General features: G+C 38.8%; 2 protein-coding genes across 4 annotated transcripts in view; one reads left to right on the forward strand and one right to left on the reverse strand.

Moving 5' to 3' along the window:
• LOC138852672 (uncharacterized) overlaps positions 1 to 12,498 on the forward strand; it is an 84,401-nt gene that overhangs the window by 26,705 nt on the left and 45,198 nt on the right. The gene's annotated exons all lie outside the window — the stretch shown is intronic.
• Pngl (N-glycanase Pngl) overlaps positions 1 to 12,498 on the reverse strand; it is a 46,850-nt gene that overhangs the window by 20,522 nt on the left and 13,830 nt on the right. For all 3 annotated transcript variants that reach the window (XM_070084781.1, XM_070084780.1, XM_070084782.1), the window contains 3 exons: positions 5,886 to 6,056; positions 4,562 to 4,692; positions 1,630 to 1,857 (listed from right to left, as the gene is read on the reverse strand). In XM_070084781.1, coding sequence (XP_069940882.1) covers positions 1,630 to 1,857; positions 4,562 to 4,692; positions 5,886 to 6,056 — 530 coding nt within the window. The remainder of the gene's footprint in view (positions 1 to 1,629; positions 1,858 to 4,561; positions 4,693 to 5,885; positions 6,057 to 12,498) is intronic.

Here is a 12,498-nt window from a genome sequence, read left to right on the forward strand (position 1 = left end):
CAACGAAAGCCTGTAATTGTTTTACATGATGGTAGGATTGCTGGTGTCTTTTGTCTGTCTCATAAACATGCAAGATTTCAGGTATGTCTTGCTACTTCTACTTGCACTTAGGTCACACTACACATACATGTACAAGCATGTGTGTGCACACACCCCTCTGGGTTTTCTTCTATCTTCTTTCTAGTTCTTGCTCTTGTTTATTTCCTCTTACCTCCATGGGGAAATGGAACAGAATTCTTCCTCCGTAAGCCATGGGTGTTGTAAGAGGCGACTAAAATGCCGGGAGCAAGGGGCTAGTAACCCCTTCTCCTGTATATATTACTAAATGTAAAAGGAGAAACTTTCGTTTTTCCTTTTGGGCCACCCCGCCTCGGTGGGATACGGCCGGTGTGTTGAAAGAAAGAAGAAAAGGAGAAACTTTCGTTTTTCCTTTTGGGCCACCCTGCCTCGGTGGGATATGGCCGGTGTGTTGAAAGAAAGAAGAAAAGGAGAAACTTTCGTTTTTCCTTTTGGGCCACCCCGCCTCGGTGGGATACGGCCGGTGTGTTGAAAGAAAGAAGAAAAGGAGAAACTTTCGTTTTTCCTTTTGGGCCACCCCGCCTCGGTGGGATATGGCCGGTGTGTTGAAAGAAAGAAGAAAAGGAGAAACTTTCATTTTTCCTTTTGGGCCACCCTGCCTCGGTGGGATATGGCCAGTGTGTTGAAAGAGAAAGAAAGATGTTATAGTCATAGAAAACAGAATCTACAGTAAAAGAATTAAGAAGCACTTTTATACTAGCCATTTCCTACCACAACACCACAACAGGGTGACCCAAAGAAGGAAATACATTCACCATCACTCATCAATAGCAGTCTTAAGAGAAGTACGTGATCATCATAATTCTAAAGACTTTGAATTGCACAATTCTTGCCCATCCTCCAGTGTACATGCACTATATGAACTAAGAAAAAAGGAGTACTGATCCACACTCTTATATAAAGGAGAGATTCAAGCTTCTTGCTTTTTGTTACCTTTATTGATATGTTGTTTTCCAAACATGTTCAACACCATTAATTCTAGCTGCTCTAGTGTTATGAATCATTCACCATGGGTTCCAACCCCACCCTTTCCATGGTTTGTACAAGAATTGTAGTCCAATATGGTTTAGTCATATAGAAAGAATGGAGCATTATAATGAAGGGGTAAATATGAAGTGGATAGAAGCAGGTATAGGGAGTACCAAGAAAGAGTAGGAAGAATGTGAATGATGGGCTTGAAGAACCAATAGACACATGGAAGCTTATCCCATCAGTATGGAAGCAAGTATCCTTTAAGATTTGAAGCACTGTTGGGGTGTGAGTATAATTCATTGGCAGTCTTCAAATTTTGGAGTTATAAAGTATTATGCTGTTTGATAGCTCACAGCTAGATCAATAAGTCTGTGCCCATCTGGAAAGGTGGTTAGGGAATCAATGATGAAGCATACTTTGTTTGAGGAAGGGATCACTCTGCTTTAAGATTAACATGTTTAGCTTTAGGCTTTTCTATTTTGGGCACTCATGGAAAAATATCCTAGAACATACAAGGCATCAGTGATACAAATAGAGAAGATGAAGAACAAAGGTTAACTATTGTAAATCATGACTTACTCATTCCTTCTTTTGAGTACCTCATTTTGTTTAGTGGTATATCTCCATGTAACATCAACAACTTCATCTCTTGAAAAAGCAAATATATATGTCAACTTCTTTCCCCAGCCATTTTCATATATCAGTGGATTATCCAGTTTATTCTCACAGCAATCAGCATGTAACCATCGATTTTGAGATTGCGAGAAAACTTCAGTCCAAACATGATCAGTATAATCATGTACATATCTGAAACAATAAAATATAAAAGACTACCATGATCACAACTCATGAAATAGCTTATACTGGAAATATTTACATTAAAAATTAATATATTTTGATTAATTGTAGTACATAAATTATGTAGCCTTATTGTTAAATATCATTTCTGAATGTTGTTGATAATTTTAAAACAAGCTTCTTAAGTAGCTTGATAGGACTGCTGGATCAAGCTACTTAAGAAACTTGCTTTAATATTATCAACAACATTCAGACACGATATTCTAAAATTTATTTTCTAAAATAAATAAAATGACTGAATTATTATTATTTTTTTTTTGTGAACGTGCTGGCTGTCTCCCACCAAGGTAGGGTGACTCCCTCCAAAACAAAAGAAGAAAAAAAAGAAACACACTCACCATTATTCACACTATCACTGTCTTTGCAGAGGCATGCAGACACAACAGTTTAGATGTCACTCTAAACAGTAAATATCCCAAACCCCTTCTGTAAAGCACAGGCATTGTACTGCCCACCTCCAGGACTCAAGTCTGGCTAACCAGTTTCCCTGAATCCCTTAACAAAATATTACCCTGTTCACACTCCAATAGCTCATCAGGTCCCAAAACCCATTTGTCTCCATTTACTCTTGTCTAACATGCTCACATATGCCTGCTGCATGTCCAAGCCCCTTGCACACAAAACCTCTTACCCCCCATCCCTCTATCCTTTCCTAGGATGCCCCCTACCCCTACTCTCCTCCACTACAGATTTATACACCCTCCAAGTCATCCTATTTTGCTCCATCCTCTCTAAATGACCAAACCACCTCAACAATCCCTCTTCAGCCCTCTGCATAATACTTTTAGTAACTCCACACCTCCTAATTTCCACACTACGAATTCTCTGCCTAATATACACCACACATTGGCCTTAGACACGACATCTCCACTGCCTCCAGCATCCTTGCTGCAGCATTCACAACCCATGCTTCACACCCATGGGTACCACTATACTCTTGTATACTGTTGGTACTACTATACTCTTGTATATTCCCTTCTTTGCCTCTATGGATGTGGAGAAAATTCTCCAGTAAAGGGAGCATCTCTCAGCCCTTCTCAGCCCTCTGAAGGACATAGCCCTCCCGAAAGGGGCTAGTGGACTCTTCCTTCCTCGCAAACAGCTTGATTAACCCACATGTTTGTACTGAATTTTAAATATCTGTAAATCTGAAAAACTGTCTTGGTGGCTTCAAGCTTGAGATTTTGACTGCATGTCTAACCCTGGCTTTGTCAACATCAAGGTAATTGTATGTTAAGACTCTTAAATCTTATTGATAATTATCTTTGACCACTGGAAACGATTTAATCAGTTCATAGGGTTCTCCCTTTACAAGACATTTGAGATAATGGATAACGTTTTTTGTCTCTAAACATGCCTCAATGCATCACTCATCCTTTTTCCTTCATCAATTCTATGGTTAACCTCATCCTTCATAAACCCATCTGTTGACAAGTCAACTCCCAAATATCTGAACACATTCACTTCTTCCATACTCCCTCCCTTCCTGCAATGTGATACCCAATTTTTCCTTGTTTGATACCCTCATCACCTTACTCTTATTTATGTTCACTTGCAACTTTCTTCCTTTACACACCCTCCCATCTCTCACTGAGGCAGGGTGACCTGCAAAAAAGAAGAAATACTTTCACCATCATTCACTCAATCATTGCCTTGCCAGAGGCATGCCTATACTGAGGTTAAGATGTCTCTCCAAACTGCAAATATCCCCATCCCGCATTTTTTTTTAACACACCAGCTGTCTCCCATCAGGGTAGGGTGACCCCCAAACAAGAATAAACACTTTCACCATCGTTCACTCTATGACTGCACTGTCTTGCCAGAGGCCTGCTGACACACGGTTCAGATGCCCCTCCAAACTGCAAATATCCCCACAGTAAACTTAATCCAGTGGAACCTCAAAAATCGAACTTAATCCGTTCCAGGAGCTAGTTCTAATTTCGAAAAGTCTGAAATTCGAAGCAATATTTCCCATAAGAAATAATGGAAATACAATTAATCCGTTCCAGAAACCCAAAAATATTCACAAAAAAAATACATTTTAAAGAGATTAATTACAGTTTTACATACACACAACAAATGCTATAGTCTTTAATTGCGTATAGTAATATAAAATAACATTTTTACTTACCCTTATTGAAGATTGGTGATGGCATCTGGAAGATAGGTAGGAGGAGAGAGGGAGTTGGGGTTATTGTTTGGAAGGAGAATCCCCCTCCATGAGGACTTCCGATATCAAAGCCCTCTCTGGGGTTGCTTCCCTTCTCTGTATTTTAATGCCATTAGGACCAGCTTGAGAGTCATTGGACCCCAGTCTTACAAAATAACTGTCTACAGTCCTCTGTTTCTGTCTCACAAAATAACTATCCAGAGTCATCTGTTTCTGTCTCACAAAATAACTGTCCACAATCATCTGTTTGTCTCACAAAATAACTCCACAGTCGTTTGTTTCTGTCTTACAAAATAATTGTCCAGGTCCCGTACCCGGCGGTCCGAAATTTGAAACGCGTTCGATTTTTGGTACACAGTTTGTCCGAAAAAATGGTCTTATTTTTGAAACGTTCGATATTTGGTACATTCGATTTTCAAGGTTCCACTGTATTATGAAAAGTACTCCAACTTCAAAGAGGATTTAATTGTTGTAATTTTGTACCTTGCATCCATGCCAAGAGTACGGCACAAGTGGGTAAAGCAGTTTGCCCATTCCCCACAACGGCCTTGCCGTGTTTCTAGAAGTTTGGCAGGATGGTTGTAACGTACAAAACGGTCAGTAGTACCACAATCCTGAAAAAAATAAAAATAATACAGAAAAAGGTTCTGAAGAACTTTTTGTCTATACTTATGTAATGTATTGTTCTTTTTACTAATTCTTGCACTCAACTGAAAGAAATATGAAAACTTTTTCAAATGTTATCAATCTGTTTTTAAAAGCCTCATGATGACTAAGTTCTTGAATGTTATTTGAATGATTCAAATTATGATTTGTTTCTGCTTAGATATATCCTGAGCTTTAAAACATAGAAATATGAATCTGAAACTTTTTTTTTTTTTTTTTTTTTACACAGGGTTTGACAAGGTTAAGGAACCCTAGCTTTATTGAGAAGCTATTTACAGGTTAAGGATCCCTAGCTTTATTGGCAAGCTATTTACAGGTTAAGGATTCCTAACTTTATTGGCAAGCTAAGAGCTGTTACCTACATCAGCTCATTTGAAAGCATTTTTATTGTTATGAGACATACAAGTAGGGAACAGGATGAAATTGGAGCCATCTGTGGGCCAGCATTTTCATTTGGTCAACTGACTTTATCTTATTTAAGCATGGTAAATTGTCTCTGACCAACATGTGTCTCTGGATTACAACACTATTACAGGGTCTGTGCTTCAATTCTAGAAAAAACATTTATTCATAAATACACAGTACGGGTCATTTTTTAATAAATTTAAGGAAAAAATTAATAGGATATGGGTATACTGTGTTTTCTGCAAAACCCAGAGTATATAATCATTTTGGGCAGAAATAAAAGATAACATGCAAATAATTTTAAACCATACTACAGTACTGTTAGTCTGCCAGTGGGCACATTTTTTGGGGCAGGGGTTGGAGGATGCAGAGAGGCTACTTACTATTTTGATATTGTAGAAGATAATTGTAGTTTCTGTTCACTCCATTTTGATATACTAGGTATCCATGGCATAGTTATTAAGTATTTTTTAGTACCAGAAAACATGGAAAAGCAAAAAGCTTCTACCAACATGTAATTCTGAATACACTAACAAGCAGATTTTTTTACATTAACCATTTTACACCAAGGTAGGGTGACTCAAAGAAAAATACATTCATTATTAGTCCTTCAATACATGTCTCTCCAGAAAGGCCTAACATCACAATTCAAATGACCTTCTGAAAATGCAGATGTCTAACAAATGCAGTATTTCTAACAGACTATACCAAATACCATAAATATGCAATGACTTACTCGGCAAGAATAACCTTCAACACGACTCCCACCCCAAGCAAGATCATCTTCAGTGGGCAGTAGGGATCCAGCAGATGTCATTTTAGAGTGACACTGTGGGCATGTTGGAGCATCGAACCACTTGAAGAAATCATTCTTGAACCATGCCAGTAACTCCACTAATACACAGTCCTACAAAGAAAACACACACAAATTGTGAAATACTGTATTATTGTACTTTACCAGTTATTTTTATCTACTTGTTATATTCTTGCCAAATTTAATTTAAAGAAAAAGAACAAACTAGCACAGATTTCCTTATTAACCCTTTGGGGGTCGACAGGTCCTCTCAGAGACTTGTTCTCAGGGTCGGCCAAATTTAAAAAAAAAAAAATTTATGAAAAGATAGAGAATCTTCTCCCGATCATAATGACACCAAAGTATGAAATTTGATGGAAAACTTACGGAATTATGGTCTTGCAAAGTTAGCGGTCTCAACGATGTTTACACACCGGCGATTTTGCCCACTTTGAGCCCTATTTTCGGCCAATTCCAGTGTACTAGTCGACAAAAATCATAACTATTTCGCTAGAACTCCATTTTTTCTATCGAATGAGTACAAGAAACCACCCATTTACTGATTTCAACTATCCAATAAAGTGGTCAGAATTTAGCAATTTTGCCAATTTCACACAAATTTCAAAAGATGCCAATTTCCGAATAGGGTCCAGAATAAACAAGAAAGACATTCCTGGCACTAAAATAACAAGTTTTCTGTTCGTTAGTCACATCCCCAGGCCCCTCTTATATTTCTTTGGCTTTTGACTTTGAATTTTTATTCTTACAAAAAAATAAGATTTACTGTTATGCAGATTACTGCATTAGTGTAGAAATGATATAAATAATATCAGCGCACTTGTGAAAGAATATTAGACTCACCAGTTGATGTGTATTGGACGCTTGGCATGATTTGTTTACTTTTGAACTTTGGTAAAAATCGAACATTTCTATTTTGTCCTCAATTTCAAGGTACTTTTCATTGTAAAACCAGTCAACATCACCTCAATTTCTGTAATATGTCTTCCATTCTATAAAATGAGACCAAGAAAACTAGAATACAACAATAAATACCATACGAAAATACAGTGCAAAGTCGCTGTTTTAATCCAAAAACACGGTCAAAGTTTTTTTTTCTTATTACGCACTGTGTGCTGCAGGATTTTTTTTATACTGTGACCACTGACCACATATCCCATTCTTTCATATGTAGGCCTACCAGCTTTCTCTCACTAGATTTGAGGGCGCTAGAATTTAGGCGTACTAGTACGTCAAAAACCCTGGGTCGTAAGATGTACTAGTACGTCCGAAACCCCCAAAGGGTTAATAAATATTCAATGAAACAAGAGGGCAGAAGTAGCACTTAAAATTTGTTAAATATCCTTATGTTGGTAGTAGGTTGGTAGACAGCAACCACCCAGGGAGGTACTACCGTCCTGCCAAGTGAGTGTAAAACGAAGCCTGTGATTGTTTTACATGATGGTAGGATTGCTGATGTCTTTTGTCTGTCTCATAAATATGCAAGATTACAGGCATGTCTTGCTACTTCTACTTACACTTAGGTCACACTACACATACATGTACACATTTATTTATACACACTCATCTGAGTTTTCTTTGATTTTATCTTAATAGTTCTTGGTCTTATTAATTTTCCTTTTATATCCATGGGGAAGTGGAATAAGAATCTTTCCTCCGTAAGCCATGCGTGTTGTAAAAGTCAACTAAAATGCCGGGAACAATGGGCTAGTAACCCCTTTTCCTGTAAAGATTACTAAAAAGAATAAGAAGAAGAAAATTGTCAAAGTGGGAAGTCTGAATGTGCGTGGATGTTGTGCAGATGATAAGAAAGAGATGATTGTGGATGTTATGAATGAGAAGAAGCTGGATGTCCTGGCTTTAAGTGAAACAAAGCTGAAGGGGGTGGGAGAGTTTCAGTGGAGAGGAATAAATGGGATTAGGTCAGGGGTTTCAAATAGAGTTAGAGCTAAAGAAGGAGTAGCAATAATGTTGAAGGATAAGCTATGGCAGGAAAAGAGGGACTATAAATGTATTAATTCAAGGATTATGTGGAGTAAAATAAAGATTGGATGTGAAAAGTGGGTTATAATAAGCGTGTATGCACCTGGAGAAGAGAGAAGTGTAGAGGAGAGAGAGAGATTTTGGGAAATGTTGAGTGAATGCGTGGGGAGTTTTGAATCAAGTGTGAGAGTAATGGTGGTTGGGGATTTTAATGCTAAAGTGGGTAAAAATGTTATGGAGGGAGTAGTAGGTAAATTTGGGGTGCCAGGGGTAAATGTAAATGGGGAGCCTTTAATTGAGCTATGTGTAGAAAGAAATTTGGTAATAAGTAATACATATTTTATGAAAAAGAGGATAAATAAATATACAAGGTATGATGTAGCACGTAATGAAAGTAGTTTATTAGATTATGTATTGGTGGATAAAAGGTTGATGGGTAGGCTCCAGGATGTACATGTTTATAGAGGGGCAACTGATATATCGGATCATTATTTAGTTGTAGCTACAGTTAGAGTAAGAGGTAGATGGGAAAAGAGGAAGGTGGCAACAACAAGTAAGAGGGAGGTGAAAGTGTATAAACTAAGGGAGGAGGAAGTTCGGGTGAGATATAAGCGACTATTGGCAGAAAGGTGGGCTAGTGCAAAGATGAGTAGTGGGGGGGTTGAAGAGGGTTGGAATAGTTTTAAAAATGCAGTATTAGAATGTGGGGCAGAAGTTTGTGGTTATAGGAGGGTGGGGGCAGGAGGAAAGAGGAGTGATTGGTGGAATGATGAAGTAAAGGGTGTGATAAAAGAGAAAAAGGTAGCTTATGAGAGGTTTTTACAAAGCAGAAGTGTTATAAGAAGAGCAGAGTATATGGAGAGTAAAAGAAAGGTAAAGAGAGTGGTGAGAGAGTGCAAAAGGAGAGCAGATGATAGAGTGGGAGAGGCACTGTCAAGAAATTTTAATGAAAATAAGAAAAAATTTTGGAGTGAGTTAAACAAGTTAAGAAAGCCTAGGGAAAATATGGATTTGTCAGTTAAAAACAGAGTAGGGGAGTTAGTAGATGGGGAGATGGAGGTATTGGGTAGATGGCGAGAATATTTTGAGGAACTTTTAAATGTTAAGGAGGAAACAGAGGCAGTAATTTCATGCACTGGTCAGGGAGGTATACCATCTTTTAGGAGTGAAGAAGAGCAGAATGTAAGTGTGGGGGAGGTACGTGAGGCATTACGTAAAATGAAAGGGGGTAAAGCAGCTGGAACTGATGGGATCATGACAGAAATGTTAAAAGCAGGGGGGGATATAGTGTTGGAGTGGTTGGTACTTTTGTTTAATAAATGTATGAAAGAGGGGAAGGTACCTAGGGATTGGCAGAGAGCATGTATAGTCCCTTTATATAAAGGGAAAGGGGACAAAAGAGACTGTAAAAATTATAGAGGAATAAGCTTACTGAGTATACCAGGAAAAGTGTACGGTAGGGTTATAATTGAAAGAATTAGAGGTAAGACAGAATGTAGGATTGCGGATGAGCAAGGAGGTTTTAGAGTGGGTAGGGGATGTGTAGATCAGGTGTTTACATTGAAGCATATATGTGAACAGTATTTAGATAAAGATAGGGAAGTTTTTATTGCATTTATGGATTTAGAAAAGGCATATGATAGAGTGGATAGAGGAGCAATGTGGCAGATGTTGCAAGTATATGGAATAGGTGGTAAGTTATTAAATGCTGTAAAGAGTTTTTATGAGGATAGTGAGGCTCAGGTTAGGGTGTGTAGAAGAGAGGGAGACTACTTCCCGGTAAAAGTAGGTCTTAGACAGGGATGTGTAATGTCACCATGGTTGTTTAATATATTTATAGATGGGGTTGTAAAGGAAGTAAATGCTAGGGTGTTTGGGAGAGGGGTGGGATTAAATTATGGGGAATCAAATTCAAAATGGGAATTGACACAGTTACTTTTTGCTGATGATACTGTGCTTATGGGAGATTCTAAAGAAAAATTGCAAAGGTTAGTGGATGAGTTTGGGAATGTGTGTAAAGGTAGAAAGTTGAAAGTGAACATAGAAAAGAGTAAGGTGATGAGGGTGTCAAATGATTTAGATAAAGAAAAATTGGATATCAAATTGGGGAGGAGGAGTATGGAAGAAGTGAATGTTTTCAGATACTTGGGAGTTGACGTGTCGGCGGATGGATTTATGAAGGATGAGGTTAATCATAGAATTGATGAGGGAAAAAAGGTGAGTGGTGCGTTGAGGTATATGTGGAGTCAAAAAACGTTATCTATGGAGGCAAAGAAGGGAATGTATGAAAGTATAGTAGTACCAACACTCTTATATGGGTGTGAAGCTTGGGTGGTAAATGCAGCAGCGAGGAGACGGTTGGAGGCAGCGGAGATGTCCTGTTTAAGGGCAATGTGTGGTGTAAATATTATGCAGAAAATTCGGAGTGTTGAAATTAGGAGAAGGTGTGGAGTTAATAAAAGTATTAGTCAGAGGGCAGAAGAGGGGTTGTTGAGGTGGTTTGGTCATTTAGAGAGAATGGATCACAGTAGAATGACATGGAAAGCATATAAATCTATAGGGGAAGGAAGGCGGGGTAGGGGTCGTCCTCGAAAGGGTTGGAGAGAGGGGGTAAAGGAGGTTTTGTGGGTAAGGGGCTTGGACTTCCAGCAAGCGTGCGTGAGCGTGTTAGATAGGAGTGAATGGAGACGAATGGTACTTGGGACCTGACGATCTGTTGGAGTGTGAGCAGGGTAATATTTAGTGAAGGGATTCAGGGAAACCGGTTATTTTCATATAGTCGGACTTGAGTCCTGGAAATGGGAAGTACAATGCCTGCACTTTAAAGGAGGGGTTTGGGATATTGGCAGTTTGGAGGGATATGTTGTGTATCTTTATATGTTTATGCTTCTAGACTGTTGTATTCTGAGCACCTCTGCAAAAACAGTGATAATGTGCGAGTGTGGTGAAAGTGTTGAATGATGATGAAAGTATTTTCTTTTTGGGGATTTTCTTTCTTTTTTGGGTCACCCTGCCTCGGTGGGAGACGGCCGACTTGTTGAAAAAAAAAAAAAAAAAAAAATCCTTATTTATTTATTTATTTGCAAAGGTTAGTGACGAGTTTGGGAGGGTGTGTAAAGGTAGAAAGTTGAATGTGAACATAGATAAGAGTAAGTTTATGACAGTATCAAATGATTTAGATAAAGAAAAACTGGATATCACATTGGAGAGAGGGAGTATGGAAGAAGTGAATGTTTCCAAATATTTGGGAGTTGATGTGTCAGCAGATGGGTTTATGAAGGATGAGGTTAACCATAGAATTGATGAAATAAAAAAGGTAAGTGGTGCGTTGAGGTATAAGTGGAGACAAAAACGTTATCAATGGAGGCAAAGAAGGGAATGTATGAAAGTATAGTGGTACCAACTCTCTTATATGGGTGTGAAGCTTGGGTTGTAAATGCTGCAGCGAGGAGGCGGTTGGAGGCAGCGGAGATGTCCTGTCTAAGGGCAATGTGTGGTAAATGTGTGTAAATATTATGCAGAAAATTAGGAGCGTGGAAATTATAAGGTCTGGAATTAATAAAAGTATTAGTCAGAGGGCTGAAGAGGGGTAGTTGAGGTGGTCTGAGTGTATAAATCTGTAGGGGAAGGAAGGCAGGATAGGGGTTGTCCTCGAAAAGGTTGGAGGGAGGGGGTAAAGGTGGTTTTGTGGACGAGGGGCTTGGAATTCCAGCAAGCGTGCGTGAGCGTGTTAGATAGGAGTGAATGGAGACGAATGGTTTTTGGGACCTGACGAGCTGTTGGAGTGTGAGCAGGGTAATATTTAGTGAAGAGATTCAGGGAAACTGGTTATTTTTATATAGCCAGACTTGAGTACTGGAAATGGGAAGTACAATGCCTGCACTTTAAAGGAGGGGTTTGGGATATTGGCAGTTTGGAGGGCTATGTTATATATCTTTATATATGATAAAGTGATAGTAGGTAGTAGGTTGGTAGACAGCAACCACCCAGGGAAGTACTACCGTCCTACCAGATGACTGTGAAACAGAAACCTGTAACTGTTTTGCATGATGGTAGGATTGCTGGTGTCTTTTTCTGTCTCATAAACATGCTAGATAACAGGGATATCTTGCTACTCCAACTTACACTTTGGTCACACTTCACAGACATGCACATGCATATATATATACATACATCTTGGTTTTTCTCCTTTTTCTACATAGCTCTTGTTCTTCTTTATTTCTTCTACTGTCCATGGGGAAGTGGAAAAGAATCTTTCCTCCGTAAGCCATGCGTGTCGTATGAGGTGACTAAAATGCCGGGAGCAATGGGCTAGTAACCCCTTCTCCTGTAGACATTTACTAAAAAAGAGAAGAAGAAAAACTTTATAAAACTGGGATGCTTGAATGAGCGTGGATGTAGTGCAGATGACAAGAAACAGATGATTGCTGATGTTATGAATGAAAAGAAGTTGGATGTCCTGGCCCTAAGCGAAACAAAGCTGAAGGGGGTAGGGGAGTTTCGGTGGGGGGAAATAAATGGGATTAAATCTGGAGTATCTGAGAGAGTTAGAGAA

The sequence above is a fragment of the Cherax quadricarinatus genome, chromosome 14, assembly GCF_038502225.1.
Source record: "Cherax quadricarinatus isolate ZL_2023a chromosome 14, ASM3850222v1, whole genome shotgun sequence".
NCBI classification, from domain to species: domain Eukaryota; kingdom Metazoa; phylum Arthropoda; class Malacostraca; order Decapoda; family Parastacidae; genus Cherax; species Cherax quadricarinatus.